Raw genomic sequence first — 26,589 nt, 5'->3', positions numbered from 1 at the left:
CAATGATTATGATTAACGATTAAATTAATTTTTGACAATGATTAACGATTATCATTAATGAATAAAACGTTTGGAGTATGATTAACGATTACCGATTGTGATTAAACGCTGACACAATATGTGTATGATTAATGATTAAAGATCGGTATGATTAATGATTAATGATTATGAATAATCAAATTGAATGATTTGCATATTGATCAATTATCAAGTAACATTTTTACCAGATTGGGTTATTGAAAGGTATGAAAATTAAATGATTATGATTAAAGATTAATGAATAAAAGCGATGTATGCAATGATTAAAATTGATGATTAATGAATAGACTCAAACAATTATGAATATGATTAGTGATTAATGATTAAATGTAAAATTCTATGATTAACGATTAGTGATTAATGATTGAATCATATTTTTTATATGACTATGATTAATGAATAATGATTAAATAGCCCATTATTCATTAATCATGATTAAATCTATGATTAATCACTAATGCTCTGGTTTAAGCATTGCTTGCTACTGTGCGCGCGTCCTTCAACGATAGTATCTCGCGTGATCCTTTTACCTAGACCTTCAGAGTAATCGGTACCATACGGAAAATTACGGCACGATTTAATCGTCCGTGAGTGTGGCATTCAATATTTAATACCTGTATAGCTCTTTCCGTTCCATGCAATAGTGGATGGTGACAACCGGCGATATTACAGCGAACTTTAAAATTGCATCGGCTTGTGCCGTGATTATTCAAGCACAATACGCAAATTTTATGTTGCTCTATCGTTTTCAGCGGATCCATAATGCTAAGCTTCTTGAAGTCATCACAAAATCGTAGCTTGTGGTCTGTCCGTTTGCAAAATCAGCATGGCTTTAGTTCCTTTCGAGTTAGTCGTTTTGCTCGATGTAGCACCATGCACGTGAATGAATTCCTTTTTCTTCGTCTTGTCTTTACCAACGGATGAAATTCAAGGATGTTAACGATCATTCAGTAATTTGCCTTCGATCATTTAGTAGTTTGTCAATAACACATTCCAGAAGCTAAATTTCAAATTATGCTGTATAGTGGACTTCTAGTGCGAAGGTTTTTCTACAACTCTGCCTAATGGTTCGTTTTTTGAATTCCACTAGTAACGAAGTTATAGCTATAGTTTCAGTAACTTAGACTAAATGCTAACAAAATTTCAATCATTTAGTTTAAGTTAATGCAACTAGCGCTCCAACTCCGTTACTAGTGGAATTCAAACAACGAGCCATTAGGCAAAGTTGTAGAAAAACCTTCGCACTAGAAGTCCACCATACAACATATTTTGAAATTCAGCTTCTGGAATGTGTCATTGACAAACTACTAAATGATCGAACGCAAATTACTGATGATCGTTAACATCCTTGTGAAATTTCGTTCATACCGAAGGCAGTGAACTCGACAACTTCCGAAACATCAGAAACAATACTGTTCGTAAAGCCAGTAAAAACTCGTAGCGGCGTTCCTCTCTTGTCCCGTTTATAGCACACCCATTCCAGTTTGTAGTTTGGCGGAAGTTTATCCACCAGCTCGTTAACCAACATTGGATAGTTGAGATGATCCGACAAGTGAGCAGATTCGAGATGGTCACAAAGCTGTTTAACCGTGATGCCAAACTGGATAAATGACTAGACGATCCGCTTTCGGAGCTTGTGCGCTGCGTACCTTAGTCAACAACATCTTAAATAGCTTTCCATGTTTCATGAAGTGACGCCGCAAATCGTCGATAACGTCTGGAATGGACCCCGGAAGCCACAATACGACTCCTTACCGCTTCAAGTGCTTCGAGGTTTTCCAAGTTTGAGAACCCGCATGCTTGCGTGGTAGACTCATAGCTACTAATGAAGATAGGCCACAACTCTGGTTCACCATTAAAGACGGGTAAGTTTTTCGTGAGAGCTTGCCGAGCTGTGATCTGTTCCTTCGACAGTTTAGTGGCGCACGGGAGATACTTTTCCACCACCGGCAGTTGTTTCGTCACTGTCAACGGAACCTTTTTTGGCAAAGATTGCTGCTTCTTCACCAGCATTTTTTCTCCGGTGGTTGGCGTTTCCCCATCGGCAGCTGATACTTCTTTTTGTCGCCGGTTAGCAGGCGCGCAAGAAATTCTCGTTCCTCCCGTGATAGCTGAAAATTGTCTGGCTCGACTTCGTCGCTTTCTTCATCGTTATCTTCATCTCCGCTTTCTCCATTTGCATATTCTTCAGATTCTTCCTGATCGACTTCATCTCGAAGATGAGAGACGTTCCTTGACAAAACTTGCTTCGATGAGCCCGCTATCGGCTCATCTGGTTTCGTAGTGGATTACTTTAATATTGAGTAGTGACTTCTTGAAACGGTTTGTGCACTTTTGCAGATCTCTTATGAATGGACTATTACGTTCGAGTAATGCGAAGATGCATTTGAAGCTGTTATTGATGTGATTAGGAATCACGTGCAGACGTTTAGGTGTGATTCCTAATCACATCAATAACAGCTTCAAATGCGTCTTCGCATTACTCGAACGTAATAGTCCATTCATAAGAGATCTGTAGTGGATAACTTTTCGGTCGTTTGCTTCTTCAGTTAGAAATTCACCTTTCTCTCAAAGGACATCTCCTTTACCTCCTTAGTATCGCCGGCCACGCTTTCATGATCGACAACGGAAACTGCTTTTTTGCTTCCTGGAACTCCTCAAACATCTTCTTGCGTCGGTCTTGGAAATCCACTTCTTTAGCCAACTCTTTTTCCATCATCTCACGTTCTTCACGCAACTGCTGCTCTTTCAGCTCTCGTACTTGTTGAAGTTGCTTATGAAAATCTCTCTCCATCTGATGCCGTTTCTCATGCAGGCATTTTTCCAATTCCAATTGTTTTTCCCGAAGGATCATTTCCTCAGCCAACGCTTTTTCCCTTTCCCGCTGCTCTTTTTGCAGCTTTTTAAGGGAGGCTTCCAACATTCCGTCGCACTCCGAAGCAGATGCGAATCCTATCCTACTTTTTCTTAGTACGGCCCCAAAAATGAAATTCCACAGAAATAGTCACCATAGCTCTAATAACAAATATGCATAGCATCTTACTTTTTGAGATATGAATCGTTGTCAGAAAAAGTGGTACATAAACCATTTTTGTCAATGTTGACACCAACGACTTCTATTTACAAAGATCTAGTAAGGGATAAAAGAAAAAGTTATTTTTGACAACCAAATCTGGAGATATGCACATTTCAATTTCTGGCATATATCACAATGGCCATTTCGTTGCAAAAAAGTTCAACCCACTAAAAGCAGCTTATTCAAAAGAAAATTCGTCTTCATAGATATTTCCGTAACAGATTTTAACTCTATTTTGTATTTCAAGATGATTTACTGCTGTTTAGAATGATTTTATAAATGCACGTGTACCACTTTTACTGGCAACGATTTTTAGTTTCTGTTGCATTTTGTTCTCATTAATCTTCTGTCTGTGCTTAAAAAAAACTTACGCTGTCTGTGTTCTGGGGTCAAAATGGCCCCAAATTGAAATTACTATAACTATTTTCAATGTTTAGCCGATTTTGGATTTTTGGGGCTGTTTCGAAAGATAATTTAATCATCTTCCAGATCATAACCAAAGATTGACTATTGGTAGGCGGGGACATCGCGGGGAGGTAACAAGTAAACAAGGGTACAAAAACAGTGATTTTTCATGATTATTTTACTTATATTTGAAAATCCCACCCATTTTGAACACATACATACATACACACAAACAGACATCAATTCATCGAGCTGAGTCGATTGGTATATAACACTACGGGTATCCGAGCCTTTTATCAAAAGTTTGGTTTTGGAGTGATCATATAGCCTTTACGTATACTCAGTACATATACGAGATAGGCAAAACAAAAAATACGCGCTAAAAATCGATAATGAATGTAAAATTTTTAACATCTCAAAATCTCATTTTTTTCATTATTTTTTTACCACCAAAACTTGACTTCAAAACACACATTAGATCGATGGAGAAGTTTTAAATAAAAACCCAGATTAATCCACCTAGCGGTGATGGTGCCTTTCTCGTGCATAGTGCAATCCGGCCAATTTTCAATAGGAAATAATGGGACCAAATTCTGGGTCGAATGCAACTTGTTGCAAGTGAATTGGTTGAAGGCAAGTACAAATAAAGAGAGCTATATTTTTTACGCGCTTTTTTATGAAAAAAAATATTTTTGGCCATAACTTCTAAGCGCATAGTCCGATCCGGCCAATTTTCAATAGGAAACAATGGGACAGGATTCTCCAGGACAGTACAGGATGAGCTAGACATTTTGCACTTTTGGTGCGCACACACACATACACACACAAACATCACCTAAATTCGTCAAGCTGAGTCGATTGGTATATTACACTATGGGTTTCCGGGCCTTCTAAAAAAAGTTTAATTTTGGAGCGATTATATAGCTTTTACGTATACTTACTATACGAGAAAGGCAAAAAGTTTTGGAAAAGCCATTTTTCGCTTATTTTTTTTAATAAAGACACCAAGACGCCGAATTATGATTCGTGGGTCAATTTTGAACAAAAAATCCAGTATGTATTTTCTTCTTAAGTATTTCCGTTTTCGAGATATTTTAAATTTAATTTTAGAAAACTGAAAAATGTTTGTATTTCGCCCTTTTCAAAACTTACTCGCCATTCTTCATCATTGCCAGATTTCCCGATTAGTTCATGTAATTGCCAAAATTTATACATCAACATCATAACAATTAGATGAACTGTTTGAGAGTTATGATTGAATGTATTATTGTTATTAAGTCACGAAAGATGGATATTGAAATATTTCTTATCAATTTTTATTTGTTCATGATGTATACATGCTTTTTGTAGCGCATACCTAAACTACAAACATGTTACAGGTAAAGACATCAACATTGAGTATATATAGGGAATCTATGACGAAAGGTCTAAAGACAAAAGATTGAAAAGACAAAAGGTCGAAAGACAAAAGGACGAAATGACAAAAGGTCAAAAGGACACAAGGTTGAAAAGACAAAACAACGAAAGGGACATAAGGTCGAAAAGGACAAAAGGACTAGAAGGACAAAAGGTCGAAAGGGACAAAAAGTCGAAAAAGACAAAAGGTCGAAAGGAACAAAAGGTCGATCAAGAACAATTTGATAACAAGTTTGGTATATTCCAAAGGAATTTGAGAAATGCATTTAGCTTGAAGCAAAAATAACACACTCATCTCATCAATCATAGTTAAAGAATGAGCAATTTTTAAGGAAGGAGTAATTACTATGAAACAATATTATGAATATCTAGATAGTTTTGTAAGAGATAAAAAAGCGCATTGAAAATGCACCGGCGTTTAATACACGCCGGTGTATTTGATGTGCAGCGTGTGTCATTTTGACAGATTGAAGTGACTTTTAGAGATAACTCAAACATCAACCTATTAGTTGTGCTCACTGAATAAGTTTTATTTAATTGTTAAAAAAATGTGAAAAATAAAAGAGCAAAGTTTTTGTCAACTGTGTAAGATAACTCTGGTGCGAGATTGATTATCTCCGTTTCTCCGTTCGACGTTTTGTCCTTTCGACTTGTTGTCCTTTTCGACAAATTGACCCTTGGACCTTTTGTCTTTCGACCTTATTTCCTAATCCATATATAGAGTACATATATGTGTTAAGTTCTGGGCGGTTGGAAAGTAAATCAATTAGTTCGCGATTGAACGTGTTTCGAGTTCTGATTTGTAGTGGTGAGAAAATTGATTAGAAAGTAAAAACTTAAAAGCGCGTTTTTCGTGTTTTCTATCGGACGCAGAAAGATTTCGCGATCATCGAAATGCTTAGTTCTGCTTTGTGCGATTGAGTGAATTTCTTTGACATACTTAACATAAAATTATTATTTTGTCGCTTACCAATGCGACTTCTTTTAATCTAAACAACTATCATTTTGGCATGGCGCTCATGCAGAGGATTCCTCGGTGATTAGAAATGAGCTGTAATCCAGCTTTCCACGCTCTGTAAAGGTAGCCTCACACCTCGGGAATTTGGTCCACGGATTTTTTCCCCATGTATTTTTGCATATGCGATGTTTTCGGGATTTGGGCACGGAAAATCAAAATCCCGGCCCCATTTGAAATGCACGGGTACCCAAATCCGGCGGAAAATTTTCCCGAGGTGTAAGGTAGCCTTAATGCCAACTTGTCGGTGCGGAAAAATCAATCCGTCACTGTACTTTTTCGCACTAGCTGGAGGGAAACTCACCGGCGAAATAGCCTATTCTCCCTTCTCCACATCCAGGAACAAAATTTTGCCACCCGCTAGAATTGTCGAAAAGTACAGGGAACGATTGATTTCTACGCACCGATAAGCCGCCATTACCGAGCGTGGAAAGCTGGATAGTATTCAGGGACTTTAACAACTAACGTAAATCTTATACTCAAGCGCGTTACAATGGCTTGAAATCAATCCAGTAGAAAATAATGATGATTTTTCGGTAATGGAAATCGATCATAATAAGTTTGAATACCGTTGTTACTATATCTATATTACGTGTATCCTGGTATAAAAAATTGGGGAATAATTGATGAATAAATACTAACTGACAATTTTACTGAAAAAGCACTTTTATCTTTTAAATTCACTTTGCTTGTAACAATTTGGTTCAAACTAGAACAGTGTCCATTTCAACCCCACCTCTCAACTATTTAAATAACATCCCAGAACGCAGATTACTGTATTCAACAACAATGGGTGAGCACCTCCCCGAATACAACTTGTTGCATTCAATTGATGTTGAGTTTCATAAAAATGATTGACATGTGAGTAAACATCCCAACACTAGCATAGATTCCACAATTCGTTTAGTATATGTCTGGACCAGAAACGTTTGTTCTTCTGAGAACTGTTAACCCCAACGAATGGGATAACAATCCGACCGTGAGGATTTTTCTAATTATTGCGGTTCACCCTACACCATCATGTGAACCATTCCTACGGTTTTGCCGGTTACCTCTGGTTTCGAGTACGATATTTTCAGAGCGTTGAAGAATAGGTAATGCAAACCGAATTCGAAAGTCCATACAAATAAACATCAACTCACTTGTTTTCCCAACCGCGGCCGCTATGATTACAACTCACAAATATAAATCTCAAGCACCGAAAACTGCTGGAAAGCGAATTGCACTGTCAAATCAAAACCACCACACAACGTCCGAACTTGTAAACTGTGCAATGTGGAATTTTCAAAATAGCATGTAGGTATCAATTGGAACGCGCGCGCTTTCACTTGGTTCGACTTGAAACGCTTGATCTCGTACCTTTTTACGTCCGATCTGCCCGAACCGCCAATCGACACTGACGCTGGATCGCCGGCGGAGTTGCCGTTCAGGTTCAGCCCGTTGTTGGCATTGCTGGCCGGGGAGCCATTGCCGTTGGGGGCGGTGAGGAGAAAGTTGGTGGAGCTGCTGTCGAGCTTTTTCAACGCACGGTTCGCCCGCCACCGTTCGACAAAGTCCCAGAATTGGAGCGAGTTTTTGTCCCGCCCCAGGTTGGTGTCTTGGATGCACTTGAAGCCCGCGTCGTTCAGCGGCTGAGTGGGAGCTTTTGGTTCGCTTTCTGTGGAGTAGAGGAAAAAGAGCGAAGAAAATTTAGTGAAAAAGTATAGAACAAGTCTATTGGTGAAAATTTCAGATTCGGTATAAAGAAACATGATTTTCATAATTTGTTCTAAAGAAATTAATTTAGCAAAATGCAAACTTTATCATTATTGACAGCTAATCCACCATTATTGAATTTTGCGCGAATTTTCAAAGAATGATGACTATTGACCAACCATGCGCCTCCATCTTTGCACAGAATGTCTTAACAACATAAACTTCAATATTACTGATGTGCGATTAGTCTGTGAATAGGCTCATGGACATAGCCAGGATTTTGAGCAGCGGGAATCACCTTTTTTAGGTCTTCAGAATCGTAGTTTTGGCAAAATCTACAAAAATGTTGTATTGAAATTATTGCATATTCTGAACTTTTATGAAAGCTCATGAATATTAATAATACAACTAGTACATTTGATATACGCACAGCTACTGCTGTGATACAAATTTATGATCGAGCCATTGAGGGCTTACATGCGTTTGTTGATGCTTGTAATTTAATGAAAGACTTGACAGCCAATACCCAGCAATCAATGTTAGTCAAATTCATCAAATCCAGACTAACTGGTAAAGCTCGCTTGGGTTTGAAATATGATAAGCGTGACCAACTTATGCATTGAAGGAAACAGTGGATTGATTGACTCTGGTTTCAATTATCTTAAAATTAGGATGAAACGTTAAGATCCATAGTGTATGATCTTTCGTAAAATCTGTCATAGTACATTAGTACTTGGCAATATTGCCTTCTGGGTTCGAGAAACTTTGAAACCGAATCCAGAACCAACAGTAACTGACCAGCTGAGGACAGAAAAGACTATCTGGCAATCTTATGGTCGCTAGTTATTTGGGATTTCCGCAATACAAGAAAACTCACAACCACTTCACGGACAGTCGTCGTGAGTAGTTCTGGACCGTATGGTACCAACGTCTTTTCTGCTTGGAATAATTGATAGACCCTGGCTTAGCCATCTTGGCTGGTTGAGAGGGACCATTCTCCTTGGCGATTAAAACCAACGGCCAGCAGATTCGTCCGATAATGAACAACTTTACGGTTTCGCAGACCGAACCGAGTGTTGGACGGATAAGCAGCTCAAAAATAAGAAATTTTAAGGGACAGATCGTTAATAATAGAGGAAATGTTCCGATCTCCATCTCACTGTACATATATCCATCTCATCGCTAAACAAAGAAATACGGCATCAAATTCGTCGCTTCTTTTTGTCATCATGCGTGCTCACTGCTGAAAAAAATCACAAAAATAATAAACAAACCAAATTCCTTTCCATTGCTTTGTTTTTGATGGGATTGAAATAGGAGCTATGAGATGAGTGACGAACCGTTCCCCTACCTGGCTTTACTGCACTCCGTGTAGAATAAACTGATAGGTTCAATGATCCATCTAGATTCTGCTAGGGGAGAGTTTGAAGGGCGATTCGCTGCATTTGCACGTCTATTGCATACTTCGGCTGATAATCAGAAATGGCTATATCGGGCACTGTTCCCACCGTTTTTCATTTTATTCAAATTTGTTTTCGTAGGACGTGATGCCATGTATGATGTTCGGACGCAGCATGCACTTGCAGCGACATAAACTTCTACATTAACAAATTGTAAGCCGACAATTTGCAACCCAGCAAAACCTTAATTTGATTTTGGTCGAACTCTTGATACAACATGAAGTTAGCTATGGTACTTTTTACTGGGTCCATTAAAGAACTTATCATCTTAGGATTTGAAATCTTCCAAGGCAGTATAGTAGAAAAATTTATTTTAAAGAAAGTTTTGTGGATAATTCTTAACCCTCGAGGACTCGCACCGTTGTATTATTATTATTATAGAGTTTTGGCACTTCTTTAGCAAACGTGCTGGGAGTTTTCACCTGGCCCGGGCAATCTAAATACCAAAGGGATTAGGCTCTGTGGATCTCATTCGCCGGTTGACTTAAAATCCTATAATAAACGTTTGCACCGGATGTATTAGTTATGGTGGCTCAGGAATCTTCTTACGATGCTGCAAGTTCCAAGAACCACTGTCTTTTGGATGCTATGGAGGTTATGAGATAGTTCCAGCTCTCCTAAGGATCTCAGAAGAGATTTCGGGACGATTCCGGTTGCTGAGATAACAACCGGAATTATACGCACGTCCTCCAGGTGCCACATCTGCTTCAACTCCTCCGCCAAGTCGTGGTACTTCGTTATCTTGTTGGAGAATGTTGTTTGGACATTATGGTCTAGCGGTACAGCAATGTCGATGAGGGTTACCCGCTTCATCCTTTTGTCGTAGACCACAATATCGGGCCGGTTGGCACGAATGAGGACATCCGTTATGATCTCGCGATCCTAGTACAGCTTCACGAAACTATTTTCCAGAACCGGGACAGGCACATATTTGTAGTAGGCGACAAACTGGTTAACCAAGTTGTGCTTTAAAGCAAGCTGTTGGTGCACAATCTTAGCTACTTCGTTATGACGACCGAGACAGGCTGAATCAGCTAAGGCTGAACACCCGGACACGATATGTTCGATCGTCTCTCCTACTGAACTGCACTTCCGGCAGCGGTCCTCCACGTTTTCGTGCAATATATAGTGCCGATAGTTCTCCGTCGGGCTTTCCTTAGCCGTGTGGTAAGACGCGCGGCTACAAAGCAAGACCATGCTGAGGGTGGCTGGGTTCGATTCTCGGTGCCGGTCTAGGCAATTTTCGGATTGGAAATTGTCTCGACTTCCCTGGGCATAAAAGTATCATCGTGTTAGCCTCATGATATACGAATGCAAAAATGGTAACCTGGCTTAGAAACCTCGCAGTTAATAACTGTGGAAGTGCTTAATGAACACTAAGCTGCGAGGTGGCTCTGTCCCAGTGTGGGGACGTAATGCCAATAAGAAGAAGAAGAAGTTCTCCGTCGCAATTACCTGGTCCTGGATGGCCACCATGAATCCTTCTGTTTCTGAGAAGAGTTCACCCCGCACCAGCCACGTATTCGACCGCTTTGTCGATATGTTTCAGCTCCAGTTGATGGGGGTGCGTCCCTTGCAACTCCTTCTGCTTCCACGATGCGATCATCTCGTTCTCGTCAACAGAATTGGTGTCGCAATTCAGCTGATAGTCCTCCTGCGCCAGATGCAGGGCACTGAATCCGTGGTCAGCTTCACACACAGCGCGATAGATTTCGTGGCGGTTCTGGCTTTCCACGCAGTATCCTCGCAACTGCTGGATCTGGGAAACACATAGTGTTTGTATATCGGTATCGCCTCTTCCTCCTAGTGTACGTGGCAGGGACGATTTTGGATGGCGCATGCGATGCTTAGTGAACGCCACTCGTACTGCTCGTTCTAACGCCTCCAAGTCAGTCTTGGTCCACTTCACCACCCCGAAACTGTATGTCAACAAGGGCACAGCAAACGTGTTTATCGCCTTCACATTGTTGCCGCCGGCCGACAAGAGGCTCTTCAAAATACCGTTGACACGATGCAAGAACTTTTCCTGCAGCTCTTTCTTGATCGTCGTATGGCGAATTCCTTTCAGTTGCAGGAAACCTAGGAACTTGTACGTTTCGCCTTCAACCATGTTTCGAATCTCCTCCTGTTCGTTGACGCGGAAACTGTCGGCATCCACCAGGTGACCCCGGTGTAGATGTATGGATCGACATTTATCGATACCAAACTCCATCAGGATGTCATTGCTGAATACCGTTACCAGCCGCAGAAATTGGTGCAGCTTCTCCATAGATTCCGCAAACAGCTTCAAGTCGTCCATAAAGAAGGTGTGGGTAATGTTTGTACTCCTTTCCCCACTCTTCAAATGATAGCCATAGTTGTGTTGGTTGAGTGCTAAGAGGGTTCATGGCAAGGCAAAACCATAGAGGACTAAAGGTATCGCCTTGGAATATGCCCCTCCTGATGCTGAGAGTCCTGGACCGTAACACCTTTTCTCCGTCGGTAATGTGTATAGGGATATGCTCCACATCCCCATAGCGTGCTGCATTAGTATGATGACGATACCGTCTATCTTATACAACTGCAGTACCTTAAGGAGGTACGAGTGAGGTATTGAGTCGTATGCCTTATTATAGTTGATATACGCCATGCTCAGGTTTCTTTGCTTGTGGGTGGCCTGCCCAACAACGACTGCATCAATGATGACCTGATCCTTGCAGCCTCGTGTGTTACGTCGACAACCTTTTTATTATTATTATTATTGTCTTTATTTAAGAGGTTTTTAGCCCTAGGCTATAGTACAACACTAGCGAAAAAAGCACGCTGTCGTACACAACGTAGACGAGACTGCATGAGTGATTCAGGACTAAGCGAGTCCAGGAATGTTAAAATTTGATGTTTTCTAAGGACTGATTTCTAAGGACTTTTCTATAATCCGCATAGAGTCCATAGATTGGGAAAATATGCTGACTTACACCAATACTTTTTATTCTCAAAGTAATCAACATATTTGTTTGTTATTTTGTTGAAAACCTGCATTTTGCCGAAATCAAAATATTAGATTAAAAGCATTGAAATATGAAGTTTGGTAGAGAACGCTGTGTTTTAGAATACCATAATAAATAATATCTAAAACTAATCTTGGGTTGCAGTGGGTTAGCAGCAGATCAGATTAAAGTACTTTCTTGATATTGATGAAAGCCTCTTGGCATTGTTGACTCCAAATGAACTGACTGTCTTCCTATAAGATCGACTATCGACTATGTGACCAATAAACTTGATGCTAGTTTGCCTGAATTTACATTTCTCCAACCGTAGAATGTTCCAAACAAAGTTTGGATTGCAAAGTTTTTTTATGATCGGCCTCCGTCTTCGTGTGTACGATGAAGTCGTCCAGGAAAGATTCCACACCTTCTATTCCCGCAATCAAACTACTCATCAGTTGTTGGAAAGCACCAGGTGCAGATTTTACACCAGGAGCTAATCGATTGAATTGGAACAATCCACGGGTCTTTATTGTCAAGAGCTTCTTTGCTTCATCGTCAACTTCTACTTGCAGGTAAGCGTCCGAGAGATCGATGACACTGAAGATCTTGCTACCAGCCAGTTTGCTAAAAATGTCATCAGGTGTTGGAATAGACTTGTGATGTGGTTCCAAAATAACATTCAGCCACGTTGAATAATCAGCACATATGCGTACTTTTCCTCCTGGTTTTTCACAAAGACGATTGGTGCTGCCCAATCGAAGAAATCCAAAGGAGTTATAATGTTAAGCTCTTGTCAACGGTCCAATTCCTCATCAACTTTTAGTAAATACAGCATAGATAGGTACAGGCTGCTTCGGGCGGAAAACTGAAATTGCTTGTGGTTTCAGAAACAGCCTAACCAAATACTTCGCCTTAACATTCATCTCCGTGTCCTGACCCAGTGTGTCTTTGAAAACTCCGGGAAATTGAGTAAGGTAACGATTTCCGCTACCAGGATTGAAATTACAGGATTAGTTACAGTTCCATCAATCAAATGCCAGGAGATTGAAGTTCGTCACTATTGTGACACAGCAAGTACCCACGGCACCGACACCCAATGTGTTTACTAAGTGAACACCCGTTTGCAGGAATAAGTACTATGTGAAGAAGCCTGCAATCAAACAACTTTTTTTGTACACGACCTCCTGCACTTGATCCGTAGTTGCGAAGCCTATTCTTTACGCACGGTTGCGTAAAGCATGGTCTATGCGATTATTACTCATTACATCTTTTAGGGTAATGGGAATAATATGAGGCTCGTTCTGGAAGGATCGCAAGGTAAGTTTAATATTCAGAAACGAATTTAATGTTTCCTCTGTCTTTGACGCCGTACCATCGCTCAATATTCTTCCTCGAAATAGGCGTTGCCGCAACTAAAGCTCAGGGTTTCTACTTTTCATTTCGATGAGACTAGAGTAAACGTTTTCGGGTTTAGGGATGTGCGGCCCAGTTCTGCCGAACGAGCTATCCGTCACGGGGTGTGCTGTCTTGTCGCGCGTGCTACTCCGTTCGTTGTCACACGAGGAAAGGGCAAAGTCATGGCCTGCTATTTACTAGTCGGTGTTGGCAACCAAACCGTTATACAATATTTGCATATCTGTCATCAATGCACTCTAAAGGTCGATTGCCCAATTCCTAATATATCTCACCTCACATTCCCTTCTTCTCTCACAAAAAAAAGAGAAAAAAATACCATTGACTTAGGATTTTCATAAACAAAATAGAAAAATAAAAAAAAAAATGAAATAAAATAGTTGTCGCATTTTTTTTTTCTAATTTTACAATCCAGTATCCGATATCCGTAATCAATTCCTATATTCAAAAACATCCTAATTAAAATTGAAATTCAAATATTTGAATAGGATTTTCCAATGTGATACTCAAATCCAATGTATGAACCCGAAAAGCAAATCCAATATTCCCATTCCATGAACAAAGTTTTAATCAAAGACCATTCATTCATATATAATAATCAAGTTTTTTTTATTCTCTTCATCTTCCATGACTCCCATTGCAACTATTTTTTGGTTTACTATTTACGTGTTTTTTTTTAGCATTTCCACAGTAATTAATTTAAAGTTTTATTTATGCCTGCCATTGCATGGTTATAAATAACTCGTATCAGTATTATTTTTTTCATATTCATATACAATTTTCACAACTTATATTCTAATCCAACTCCATCTTTCAAATACAATCTAGCTTACAACCAAAAGTTGATTCTAAAATAATATTAAATATTTGCAACCAAGCCAATTCCAATTTTCAAATATAATAATCATGTTACCTCACTCATTATCAAATATAAAATATTTCATTAAAAACCAATTCCAAAAACAATCCAAATTCAATATTTCAATTCCAAGTCCACATACAAATACGTAAATGCATATTTACTAAGCAAATTAATCCAGCCTTTTTTAACATTTTGAAAATGTCAACTATTTCAGGTTCATGATCTTCCAGCTGTATTCCATTTATTTAAAATTATTTTTTTGCAGATATTTCCAGCATTGCAATCCAAAACCAATAGAATTCGATTCGGCAGACCATATCCAATACAATTTGATGGCTTTCCAATGGGAAAATCAAAACAATATCGGTAGCTCTTCAAACATACTATGTATTGGCCCTTCAAGCTCAAGCCAATAAGTACGGTACTCTCACACAACACCTTCGAAATTCAAATTTGAATAGTTGTGTTCTGCTGATCTGCATTAACGTTTCTTTGACGCGAACAATTCGCCCCTCTTCTACCCAACCTTCACCATCAAAAGCTGCAACAATCCGATACTCTTCCAGAGCACCTTCGACAACACAAGCAGAAAACCGATGGGAAAACAAATCATTTATTCCGAAAAAATATCATGTTTAGTCGAAAACCGATAAGAGAAACAAATCATTCAATCTGGCACCTTCGACATTACAAGTGGAAACCGATGAGAAAACGAATAATTTGTTTCGGCGCTACTCCAGAATTCTTTCGACATTTTAACTCGTAGGTCAAACCAATGAGAAAACAAATAACTTTTTTTTTCGGCGTTCTTCCAGAGCGTCTGCGAAGTCACAAGCCAAGACATTCAATCCAGCGCTCTACCACAGCAGCTTCGACATACATGTCGAAACCGATGAGAAAACAAATCATTTATGCTGGCGCTCTTCCAGAGCGCCTTCAACTTTTTTAAGTCGAAACCGTTGAGAAACAACACATTTGTCAAACCAGCTTCTTCGACATCAGAAAGTCGAAACCGATGTACATATCATTTAATCCGACGCTCTTCCAGAGCGTCTTCGACACTACAAGTCCAAACCGATGAGCAAATCATTCATTCCGACGCTTTCCACAGCGTCTTTGACATCACAAGTCTAATCCGATATACAAATCATTCAATCCGACGACTTCCAGAGCGTCTTCGACGTCACAAGTCGAAACCGATGTGCAAATCATTTAATCCGACGCTCTTCCAGAGCGTCTTCGACATCACAAGTCGAAACCGATGTGCAAATCATTTAATCCGACGCTCTTCCAGAGCGTCTTCGACACTACAAGTCGAAACCGATGAGCAAATTTATCAATCCGACGCTCTTCCTGAGCGTCTTCGACATCATAGTTAGAAACCGATGTGCAAATCATTTAATCCAACGCTCATCCAGAGCGTCTTCGACATCACAAGTCGAAACCGATGTGCAAATCATTTAATCCGACGCTCTTCCAGAGCGTCTTCGACACTACAAGTCGAAACCGATGAGCAAATTAATCAATCCGACGCTCTTCCAGAGCGTCTCAACATCTGAATTCGAAACCGATGTGCAAATCATTTAATCCGACGCTCTTCCAGAGCGTCTTCGACACTACAAGTCGAAACCGATGAGCAAATTTATCAATCCGACGCTCTTCCAGAGCGTCTTCGACATCACAAGTCGAAACCGATGTGCAAATCATTTAATCCGACGCTCTTCCAGAGCGTCTTCGACACTACAAGTCGAAACCGATCAGCAAATTTATCAATCCGACGCTCTTCCAGAGCGTCTTCGACATCACAATTCGAAACCGATGTGCAAATCATTTAATCCGACGCTCTTCCAGAGCGTCTTCGACATCACAAGTCGAAACCGATGTGCAAATCATTTAATCCGACGCTCTTCCAGAGCGTCTTCGACATTACAAGTCGAAACCGATGAAAAAATGTCCCAATCACGCCCACAGGATACTTACAAAACAATTATTTCCAACCAGGAACAACCTGGCAGGATCGCCAAATGTGCGGCCCAGTTCTGCCGAACGAGCTATCCGTCACGGGGTGTGCTGTCTTATCGCGCGTGCTACTCCGTTCGTTGTCCCACGAGGAAAGAGGCAAAGTCATGGCCTGCTATTTACTAGTCGGTGTTGGCAACCAAACCGTTATACGATATTTGCATATCTGTCATCAATGCACTCTAAAAGTCGATTGCCCAATTCCTAATATATCTCACCCTCACAAGGGAGAACCTTTTTTTCGTTGTTTTCGGCGAGGAACTTTGTTCACTCATCACTCTTTCACCAAACATTGGTAGCTGATAGAGCGCATATTCAGCCAAACATAGTTTCTGCAGCTAAAAAATTAGCTTCTTCTTCTTATTGCCAGTACATCCCCACACTGGGACAGAGCCGCCTCGCAGCTTAATGTTCATTAAGCACTTCCACAGTTATATGAACTGCGAGGTTTCTAAGCCAAGTTACCAGGGTTCGGATTTCTCACTCACTCACGTGACAACTGATCACTCTACCATGCATTTTATCCGGATAAATTACAGTGCGATAAACTTCGGGACAAGCGATGGTGCGAAAAATTGTTATGTATCCTTCTTCCTATGTTTCGCGAAAGTAAAATGCTGCTTACTTTGCCTCTCCAAGCTGATTGAATCTGACGATACGCCATGATAAGCAGAAGGCTCAATACAGCAGTTATTCCCTTCGCTTTCAATCAATTTATGTGGTGGTGTCTAAACATTTTAAAATTGTTTTGGGTTCGAATCCCATTGCGGTCCTAATTTTTTGTAAATATGCTTGTAGAATTAATTTGATGAGGCGACGAGAAGGAAAATTGTGGATTAAAATTCAGTTTTCCGGCGAGCCGGCGCTTACGAATTTATTACCAGCCATTCTATCCGGATAAAAATGTTGTGTGAGAATACTTCCTCTCACAGGGCAACATGAAAAATCACACTCCATTTAATGGATTAATCGCAGGTTTTTATTCATATGAGTGAGAATTCCGAAGTCTGCAAGTTACCATTTTTGCATTCGTATATCATGAGGCTAACACGATGATACTTTTATGCCCAGGGAAATCGAGACAAACCAAACCAAAAATTGTCTAGACCGGAGCCGGGAATCGAACCCAGCCACCCTCAGCATGGTCTTGCTTTGTAACCGCGCGTCTTACCGCACGACTAAGGAGGGCCTTATTCAGTTTAAATTGTTAGTTGGTTATTCTCTAGAGCTAGCCTTGGGAGATAAACGAGTCATGCCTGTTGAATGATTTTTTTTCGTTTCGGCGCTTTTGCCGAATAATTTGAAAAATTTTACAGAAGCGACGGGATTTGAACCTAGTTTTGCTTAGAAAACGAACTATTCTGTGTAACTTTCAACTCCCGTTACCAGGGATTGAATCCTAAAGAGAAAGAGCAAGTCTCTTACTTATCATCTCTGTATACACGCTTAAAATCAATAACACAGAGATGTGTTTGCTTCACACAAAACGGACCTAATGCAGAACATCACCTAGATGAGCGACAGTTACACAGGCACAAAAATGCCTCGTACGGTCGTGATAACGGTCCTTTTCAACATGTAAACGTTTGTACAGATTCCTTGTTTCATGAGGAACCAAATACTGTTGAAAATATTGAAATCCAAGCTCCAATAAAACCACACTAGCTATTTTTGTATCTGTGTAACTGTACTGTATAACTGTAACTGGGGCTGCCTATCCGATTCTGTTTTTTCGCACTTGTATACAAGTTTGATACATTAGTTATCATGGCTTGTTATGATTCGGAACAGTTTTTGCTTCTCTTTTATCGTTGTTCGTTATCTATTGAGATCGATTTCGTCAAACCCTGCCCGTTACCGATTTCAATCATATACCTATTGTACACATATTCGCTATGATGATACGATCACATGGGAGGGTATTTGAGGAAAGGGAGAGGGGTCCAGAGGGAGGGGTATTGTTCAGAAAATAAGCAATTCAGATTAAATTCTGAACCTCAGGACCGATTTCAACCAAATTTGGTGCACACATTCTCTGTTATAAGGAAAAGATAACAAAGGAGGTAGGAGGGTCATTGGGGAAAGGGTGAGGTTATGGGGGAAGGGGTTGTCTTTAGAAAACGAGCAATTCAGTGTGACTCCCAACCCCCAGGACCAATTTCAATCGAATTTGGTAAGGAAGGTGGTTTGGTTATGGACACCCCAACGTATCTTTTGACAGAAAGCGGATACTGTTAATTTGTCATTCATTTGCTATCAAAACACGATGTTTTGTGCAGAATACCAAACTCTACTTTAAACTATGAACAATTTTTTTTTTCTACATAAAAATCAACACGAAAATTTTGTTTCACCTTTTTCAATTGTCATAAAATGGTGTGATTGATTTGAAAAAGTGAGTTATAAAGTGCATTCAAGCGGTTAATTTAGTCAATTTTGTGGTTCAATAATGATTGCCATCAATATTTCAGCCCAAATTTTTTTTTTTCATTCATTGACAAATCGTTCAATATCACTGAGTTTATCAACAAACTTATTTTTATGCTGTTTTTATGCGTTTTCTTCGAACCGCTGAACAGGCCCGCAAACCGGAAGCTGGCACTATCATTGAAGAATTGTCATTTGACGTAAAAATCTACAGGTTATCCGACTTCGTCAGTAGATGGGAATAACCAGCGCGGGGGGGGGCATACATTTTCAGTGCAAAACGTAAACAAACGAGCATAAATTCCATACAAAAATCCAAGATGGCTGAGTTGGGGATATTGACAAGTCGGATAACCTGTATACATAAAAAAATCTTGGCTTCAACATGATGTTTGGTTGGGTGGTGTGGAGTTATAATGAAGTTTGGGTGATTTCAAGGGCAAATTTAAATATAGTTTTCGTTTTATACATCTCCTTATTTCCATATTATTATATGTTTGCGGTTTTGTTAGTCTTCTATTTATATTTGGGAATCGTTCAAAAATGACATCGGGGCCTTGGCGAAGAGGGGTGGGGGTGTCGTTGGTTGAATAATCTTAAATGTATTTGACGTCATATTCTAGTCGGTTTTGAGAATTATTGGCTTATTTTTCAAAATGTTCGTGTACATTTCACTCCGAAATCGAACCTTTTATAGAAGTCTTGGAGACCCATGATGCTATATACCAACCCGACCAGTTAGTCATAACAATTATATCAATATGTGTTGCAAATAACAAAACTTGAATTAATTTCTCTGTCAAAAATGGATGAAAAAAAATTTCACGATCGTCATAACTTGCATATAACATAATGTATTAGACTGGCCCAGCTTAGTATGGGGAGAAATAAAAGTTGTCGAATTCCACGGGGCACCTCTCAGAATTGTGTCTTAAGGTGAGAAAATCAATCTGTCAAAATTTCAGCTCAATCGCTTGTTGCATAAGCTGGCGCAATTGATTTGAAGTTTGTATGGGAATTTCAGTCAAAATGTATAGGAAAATACACCTCCGTCACTCATTCGTTCTGGAAATTGGTTCTGATTGCTCGATTGACCTCAGAATTGCAAAAACGGCAGTTGGTATGCTACAGAACAATTCCACAGAACATTGTATGATGATTAAATGAACTTTTATATAGTTTTCGACTGATTTATTAGGAGCTGAATTGTGTATTTTTGGATTTATTGGTCGAATCGCATCAGCCGAAACCTATATAAAAGTTCATTTAATCATCATACAATGTTCTGTGGAATTGTTCTGTAGCATACCAACTGCCGTTTTTGCAATTCTGAGGTCAATCGAGCAATCAGAACCAATTTCCAGAACGAATGAGTGACGGAGGTGTATTTTCCTATACATTTTGACTGAAATCCCCATACAAACTTCAAATCAAATGCGCCAGCTTATGCAACAAGCGATTGAGCTGAAATTTTCAGAGATTGATTTTCTCACCCAAAGACACAATCCTGGGGGGTGCCCCGTGGAATTAGACAACTTTTTGTTTCCTGGGCCAGTCTAATAATGTATTATGCTTATTTTACAGAAAAAAACAAAATTGCCAACATTTTTGGTAGATAGGAATTGAAAAAAAAAACGAAGTTACCACCTTCAGTATATCTTGATTTAATCGAGAAAGGCATCGTCACCGCTAGGTGGATTAATTTGGGTTTTTTTGCCTGGTGTTCGTTCCTCACCGTCACTAGAATTTTTCCATCCTTCGTTTTCTTTGCGCTGGTTCCGCTTCCACAGTAACTTTGGATTGTTTTTTCCACAAGTATCGGGGACACTCCGTGGAAATTTTTATCCTCTTCCATCCTTTCCATCACCATTATCATTTCTCTGGGGTTTCCCCCAGTCGGGGGAAATTGGATGCACTCATGCGGCGAGTTGGTGTCGCCGGTGGCGCAGGGTTTATTCAAGTTCAGAGCCCTATGTATGTTGTTTACGCTTAGGTCGACGGCACTAGTAATTGGTGATTCGACACTTTCACGGTCTCGGTCGGGGGTAATATGATACTTTCGCGATCGCGGTAGTTAGTTTAATTAATTGCCAGTAAGCGTCTATACTCGACCGGGGCAGAACTCAGACTGCGAGACTCAAAATAGTGACCAAGTCACTACAAAATGACTTGCTACCAATCCTGCGCAATGGATGGACAATTAAACTCTTATTCTAAAAGTTCAGTTAAGGAAATAGATACCTGTAAAACAGAAGCTAGGGTTGTGCTGAATCATCCTCATACGAAAATAATTGAAGTGTGAAAGTAGGCGGTTTGTCGTTGGCGGTAACTTTTAAGCTTTGAATTCAATTGATAATAAACACAAAATTATCATCTTAGTGTAAACCTTACCAAAACAAGTTTTATGCAACAATGAAGTTCAATATGTTTGGCATTGTGTTTTGATGTTATATGTAGAAAAAAAATCAAAAAGTAACAGTAAATGCTTTAAATTGAGATGCAATTTCGAACGATTCTCACTCGCTAACGAGTTTTTATCAATTGATTGTTTGGATATGTTATCGCGTGAGAGTGGTATTCATCTTCGATTATTTGAAAATTTGATTTTTCCCATCCCTGCACATCACTTTCCATGGTTAAATCCGATCTATGTTTCTGGTTACCCTACCCAACTAACATAACTTCCTTCCCGTGGTTGTTGTGGAGATGCAGAGGTATTCTCGGTCCCTAGTAGCAACAATAACCACACACTAACATTCCGCATTTTCTCAACTGACTGTAAAGACTTGGCCAGCGCCGGTTTTTATCAAAATTTGAAAGCTGTTGATTCGTGCACTTCGAGAATAGATGGTATACCCCAACCACTATTCGCATGGATCCAAGTGCAATTTGCACCAGCTCTGATCAATCACGGAGTAGCAACCATTAATATGTACAGTCAGTCTAAGCTAAGCAAAGCTAAGCTAAGCTACTTCACTCAAAGATGAAATCTGGGTGTCGTGGCAGAAGGAGATTTAAAAACTTTTCATGACCCGGAACCCTAAGACTTCGCAGAAGAAGACATTTTTTTTATGCGCCATCTAGTTCTCTTCCGTCGGCGTTGAACAAATCTTCATATTTTGAAAACAAACGATTAAACGTCATACCAGCGTCTGAGTCGTGATGAAAATCTTTGATTGTCGCGGAATATCTATTCAGGGTTATTGCTTGCAGATTACCAGGAGCGGCTTGATTTATGGTTAACCGATCCAGAAGTAGGAGTAGCTTGTTCATAATCGCTTAATTTAAAACTACCCCTTGATAACCAACAACTTAATCATTTCCGCGTGGAATTGATGAATCATTTTCAATAATTTTAATAATTTCAATAATTTTCAAAAATTTCGACGAGTCTTTCAAGAAGATTTCTTCAACTCTCTAGTCGCCAATTCATGCGAATGAGGCCGATGGCATAGTGAGAATAGAAGAGACGTGACTAGATCGAGATTAGATAAATGACGAGGAAAGCGTTCTGCGACATACTGAAAGTGTTTATAAAATCGTGCAATTCTTTATAGTCTACGCGTATTTTTCGCTAGATTACTTAAACCAAACACGTAACCAAGACCTACTGCGTTACCTAACGTAAAAGCATCACATAGCCATCCTCGTCGGTTTGATGAACTCTTCAATTTGCTTTCGGTATGCCAGGGCTACGTGATTCCATATTTTCTATAGAACAGACTTTTGACTAATTATCGCTCTGATAAGGGGACTGGGGGCACAGAGTGTGAAATTCTCGATAATAAACAATGTGGGCTCGCTTGACTGTGGATATACAACAGTAAAGCACATGTGACGATTGGGCAAATCAACCATCCGAAAGATATTCAATTTGCAAAAAAGAGCTAACCGCGGTGGAGGTTGATACTCAAATTCTGATGGCTTTTCCGCAAACGTGGCATTTAAGTGGTCTTATTGTGTAGGGGCTATCACATCTATCTAGAGAGTAGGAGGTTGCGGGTTCGAGTCCCTCCAAGGCAGGTGAATGCTTTTTCGCAAATTTCATATCAATTTGTCCATTTCGTAACATGTGCTGTGCATATGCACAGCAAAGATATTTACCAAAAAAAAGTGATTTTCGTACGGCCGAGCTGCCGAATAATTGCAATTAATTCAAAAACAATTTCCAAAATAAATTAAATGGACATCAATTTTCTTGTAAGGTTTATTTATTATTAAGGGCTTGAAAGACTCTTAATGTAACACTCATATGATAATAGTAGATATTTCCCACGATGCTATTGTTCGATTTATGATTATGTCAATGTATTCATTAATCGCTGTTCGAGTAATGATTTGATTTGTCGATGTCGATGTCAAGCACCAGATTATGCAGAACATGTACCATATTATGATATCATCGCATTGTCATCGTATTTCCATACACCTCAGTGACTAGTCATTATTTTCAATTACGCACGCAACAGCCATCATAACGAAACGACGGCGGCATCCTTAAGTTGCCTATCGCAATCATTTTCCACTGGATAAGAAGGTCACTCCGCGAGATATACAAACATACTTCTGAACGTTGCAAAAATAAAAGTCAATTCCATTCATTTACCTAATCGATCGATTCCAAATTGTTCACACCCTTCTACCAACATTCCGATAATTGCACACTCAAACTCACCTCCACTTCCTGCAACAACAACGGTTCCGTTCCGCTTTGCACCTCGTCCGATTCCATTTTTCACCGTTTCAACGCTTTCCACGCCACCCCCGTTGATTCGATTTTCCCCCGGCTGGTTCGGTCCCTCCCCCTCTAGCTCCTCATCGTCCTCTTCATCATCGCTGGCGGCATCGGAAGTGGAAACAACCGTTTCCATGCCTTCGTACCGATCGCTGAACTCTGGCACCGTTAGGAAGTTACATTTGGCATACTGGGACTTTGGCCTCGCGTTTGCATTTGCTGAACCGTTGGCATTGTTGGATGTGGTACTGGACTCCAATAGGGGCGAACGAGTGATTCGGTTCGCTTCTAAGTCGATGGGCTCACCCGACAGAGCCCGCCGAGCTGGAGAGCTTTCCTGCACTTTGATGGTAATATTGCTGTCCTGGTGCTGTAGATGAGAGGAAATCAAAGTTTTGCCACCTCGGATGGAGCTTGGCTTGCACAAGGATTTGGCCCTAGGACGGGTGGAAAGGGATTTGGATCCACCGGTGGCGCTAACGCTGGAGATGGATCGCAGCATAACGGTTTGCTTTTTGATTTGTTGAATGTTGTTATTGGCGTCCGTTGTCTTACCAAAGCCCAGATCTTCACTGGTTTTATGTCTATGGCAGGCATCACGAACGGTTGATGTGTTGTTGTTCGTGTCTTCTGGAGTCGGGAATTTTTGATTTATTTGGGGAAGAGTTTTAAATGCTCTTGCTTCTAATCGCGGAACACCACATTTTTGTACCTTTCGAGGCGTCTTGTCTAATGCGGCCCCAGTCGTTTTAACTGGGGCAATTTCCATGTTTTCATATTTTTCCACTCCTGTAGATGGTCGCAGATGGAGAACAATCTTTGTGCTGGATTCTTTGGCTTTGGCTTGTCTGAGTTGTACTTGTTGATTTTGTAGACAGTTGAGATCATAGCCGGGGGTCTGGGGACCCGTACCGGGAGCTAAGGGTGCTTGACTGACTAAAGTTCCGTTCACATATTGGAGAGTGCCATGAGATAGTCGTTGCTTTTGCTGAGTAGCATTCGCAGGAACAGCTGGAATGTTGTTGTCTGGGAGAGAAAACCGAACCTTACGGTTACTTTTCAGCGGGGAACTCTCCATAGTGTTGAATGCTTCTGGAAAGAGAAGAATTTTCATCAATTTTCAATGGAAATCAACATTTTAATATTTTATAGTCTGATAATCCGAGCAGGAAAAAATAACTGAAAAATATTTCTACACTGCACAGTGGCAAAAACCGTTTTTGAGTGCGTTTATTTAATACCGTCGTCGGGGGTGACAATGGGTCAAATGGGGGTGAGAATGGGTCACTGTTTCAACTACTTAGAATACTTGTAGAATAAATTCAATGCATCTGAGGGCAAGAAGACTAAAATATAAGAGACCTTTTTGAACGATTTTGCTCTAGGACCTCAAGAATGCCGGTGAGAGCGATGACCCATTCTCACCCCCCAGACCCATTGTCACCCCCGATGGCGGTAGTACTTTTATTATACGATTTAGCGTAATGCTGTCTTGGAAATATTTCAACAGTAAGTTAATGCGCTCCTTAGGTGGTATTCCGCTTAATTATCGATCCCTTAGAAGTAAGATGCATTTTTTGTGTCCTTGTGGTTTGTGTCTTCACAAAAGTTGTAGCAAAACTTCTTCTTAAAAGCTTTGTCGAAGACACCAAGTTCCTAATTTCATTACTTTTGGAGATATATTATTGTTTATGCTTACAAGTTTTACACATGTTCATCATATAAGCATACATTCATGCATATGGAGACGCATAGTGCATTGTTTCATAAACTCCTTGAGATTAACTTTTTGTGTAAAAATTAAAGTTATATAAATTATAATATTCTGCATACCAATGATAGCATATGAAGTCAACATATCAAAACAACCTGGCATGATGTTAAGCTTACTTGAAGTTTCACAGGGGTAATAGCTAAATACCGATTGATTTCTGCTTTGAACAGTAGGAAATGGTTTTTGATTAAATTTACGTTACATCCGCTTACAACTCGACAATTCAGGTATTAAATAATAGTCAATTACTTGTACTTTGAAATGCGAATGAGATTGTATGCCACAATTTGCCTTTTGTTAAGTTGCAGTTATATCAAATATGCCCTAAAAATTCATAAAAACTGTTTCACCTTTTTTCAAGTTTGTAAGTCGCAACAGTCACCAAATGGCGCATTTTGAACTTCTAGAACTTCATTGAATATGCAAAAAATGTAAAAATGAAACTAAAAAGGATTTTATGAAAAAAAAAACATTCTAAGGGCATTTACGGCATTCCTATTTGCGAGGGAAAATGTTATGATGAAACTGAAATACTTTGAGTCCTGACTGATCGCTCACGGTTTCTACTCCGTCATTGCCAGGCCAGCACAGAGATAATAAAACCAACAGATAATATTTGGGACTAATATCATCCTCAATGTGTAAAAACTGGTGACCAACAATTAAGCAATACCGGAGCCGGCCGTGTCCGAATTGGGGGTAGGGATGGATAGGAAAATGTTGACGTGATACTCACTTTGACGGAGGCCGACAAGTCATCTACACCTCTACGATAAATCACTGGGGTATTTGACATAGGGGTTGCTAGGTTCGTAGACGGAATGCCGTGTGTAACGTGTACAGAACCAAACAATGCCGATCTTCGCTTCTAAAATTAATCGATCGCACACTAATTAGATTTTTTAGAGTATTGAGATTATTGCACATCCAAAATGCTAAATCCAAAATTTCATGAATTGTGGAACACGAATACTGTTTTAAATAAAATGATTTCGAAAAACCTAACAAATTCACATAATGAATAAGGTTTTACTATAAGACAAGCTGTAAAAAAGTGACCTAACTGTCAAAGAATGAAATTATTATAGCACTTTGAAAATTGTTCTCAAGCATCAGAATAAGGGGTTGCTTTTGAAGCAGCGCATACGGGTAACAAAGTTTAATAAATGAAATTAGTATGACATGATAAATTAAACTACATTCATTCATTCATTTATTTAGTCTACATCTAAACAGATAACACTGAATCAACAATTTGACGCCACAATACACGGTTCGAGGCCGCAT

At 39.7% G+C, this 26,589-nt stretch overlaps 1 protein-coding gene across 1 annotated transcript in view; it reads right to left on the bottom strand.

Moving 5' to 3' along the window:
• Positions 1-26,589, bottom strand: part of LOC134209981 (uncharacterized) — a 209,805-nt gene that overhangs the window by 103,368 nt on the left and 79,848 nt on the right. The window contains exons 2-3 of the mRNA XM_062686000.1: positions 23,469-24,620; positions 7,311-7,608 (exon numbers count right to left, since the gene is read on the bottom strand). Of these exons, the coding sequence (XP_062541984.1) occupies positions 7,311-7,608; positions 23,469-24,606 (1,436 nt within the window). The 5' untranslated portion in view covers positions 24,607-24,620. The remainder of the gene's footprint in view (positions 1-7,310; positions 7,609-23,468; positions 24,621-26,589) is intronic.

The sequence above is a fragment of the Armigeres subalbatus genome, chromosome 2 (genome assembly GCF_024139115.2).
Source record: "Armigeres subalbatus isolate Guangzhou_Male chromosome 2, GZ_Asu_2, whole genome shotgun sequence".
Lineage (NCBI taxonomy): Eukaryota > Metazoa > Arthropoda > Insecta > Diptera > Culicidae > Armigeres > Armigeres subalbatus.
The sequence above is the reverse complement of the archived record's forward strand: the minus strand, read 5'-3'. Positions and strand labels throughout refer to the sequence as shown.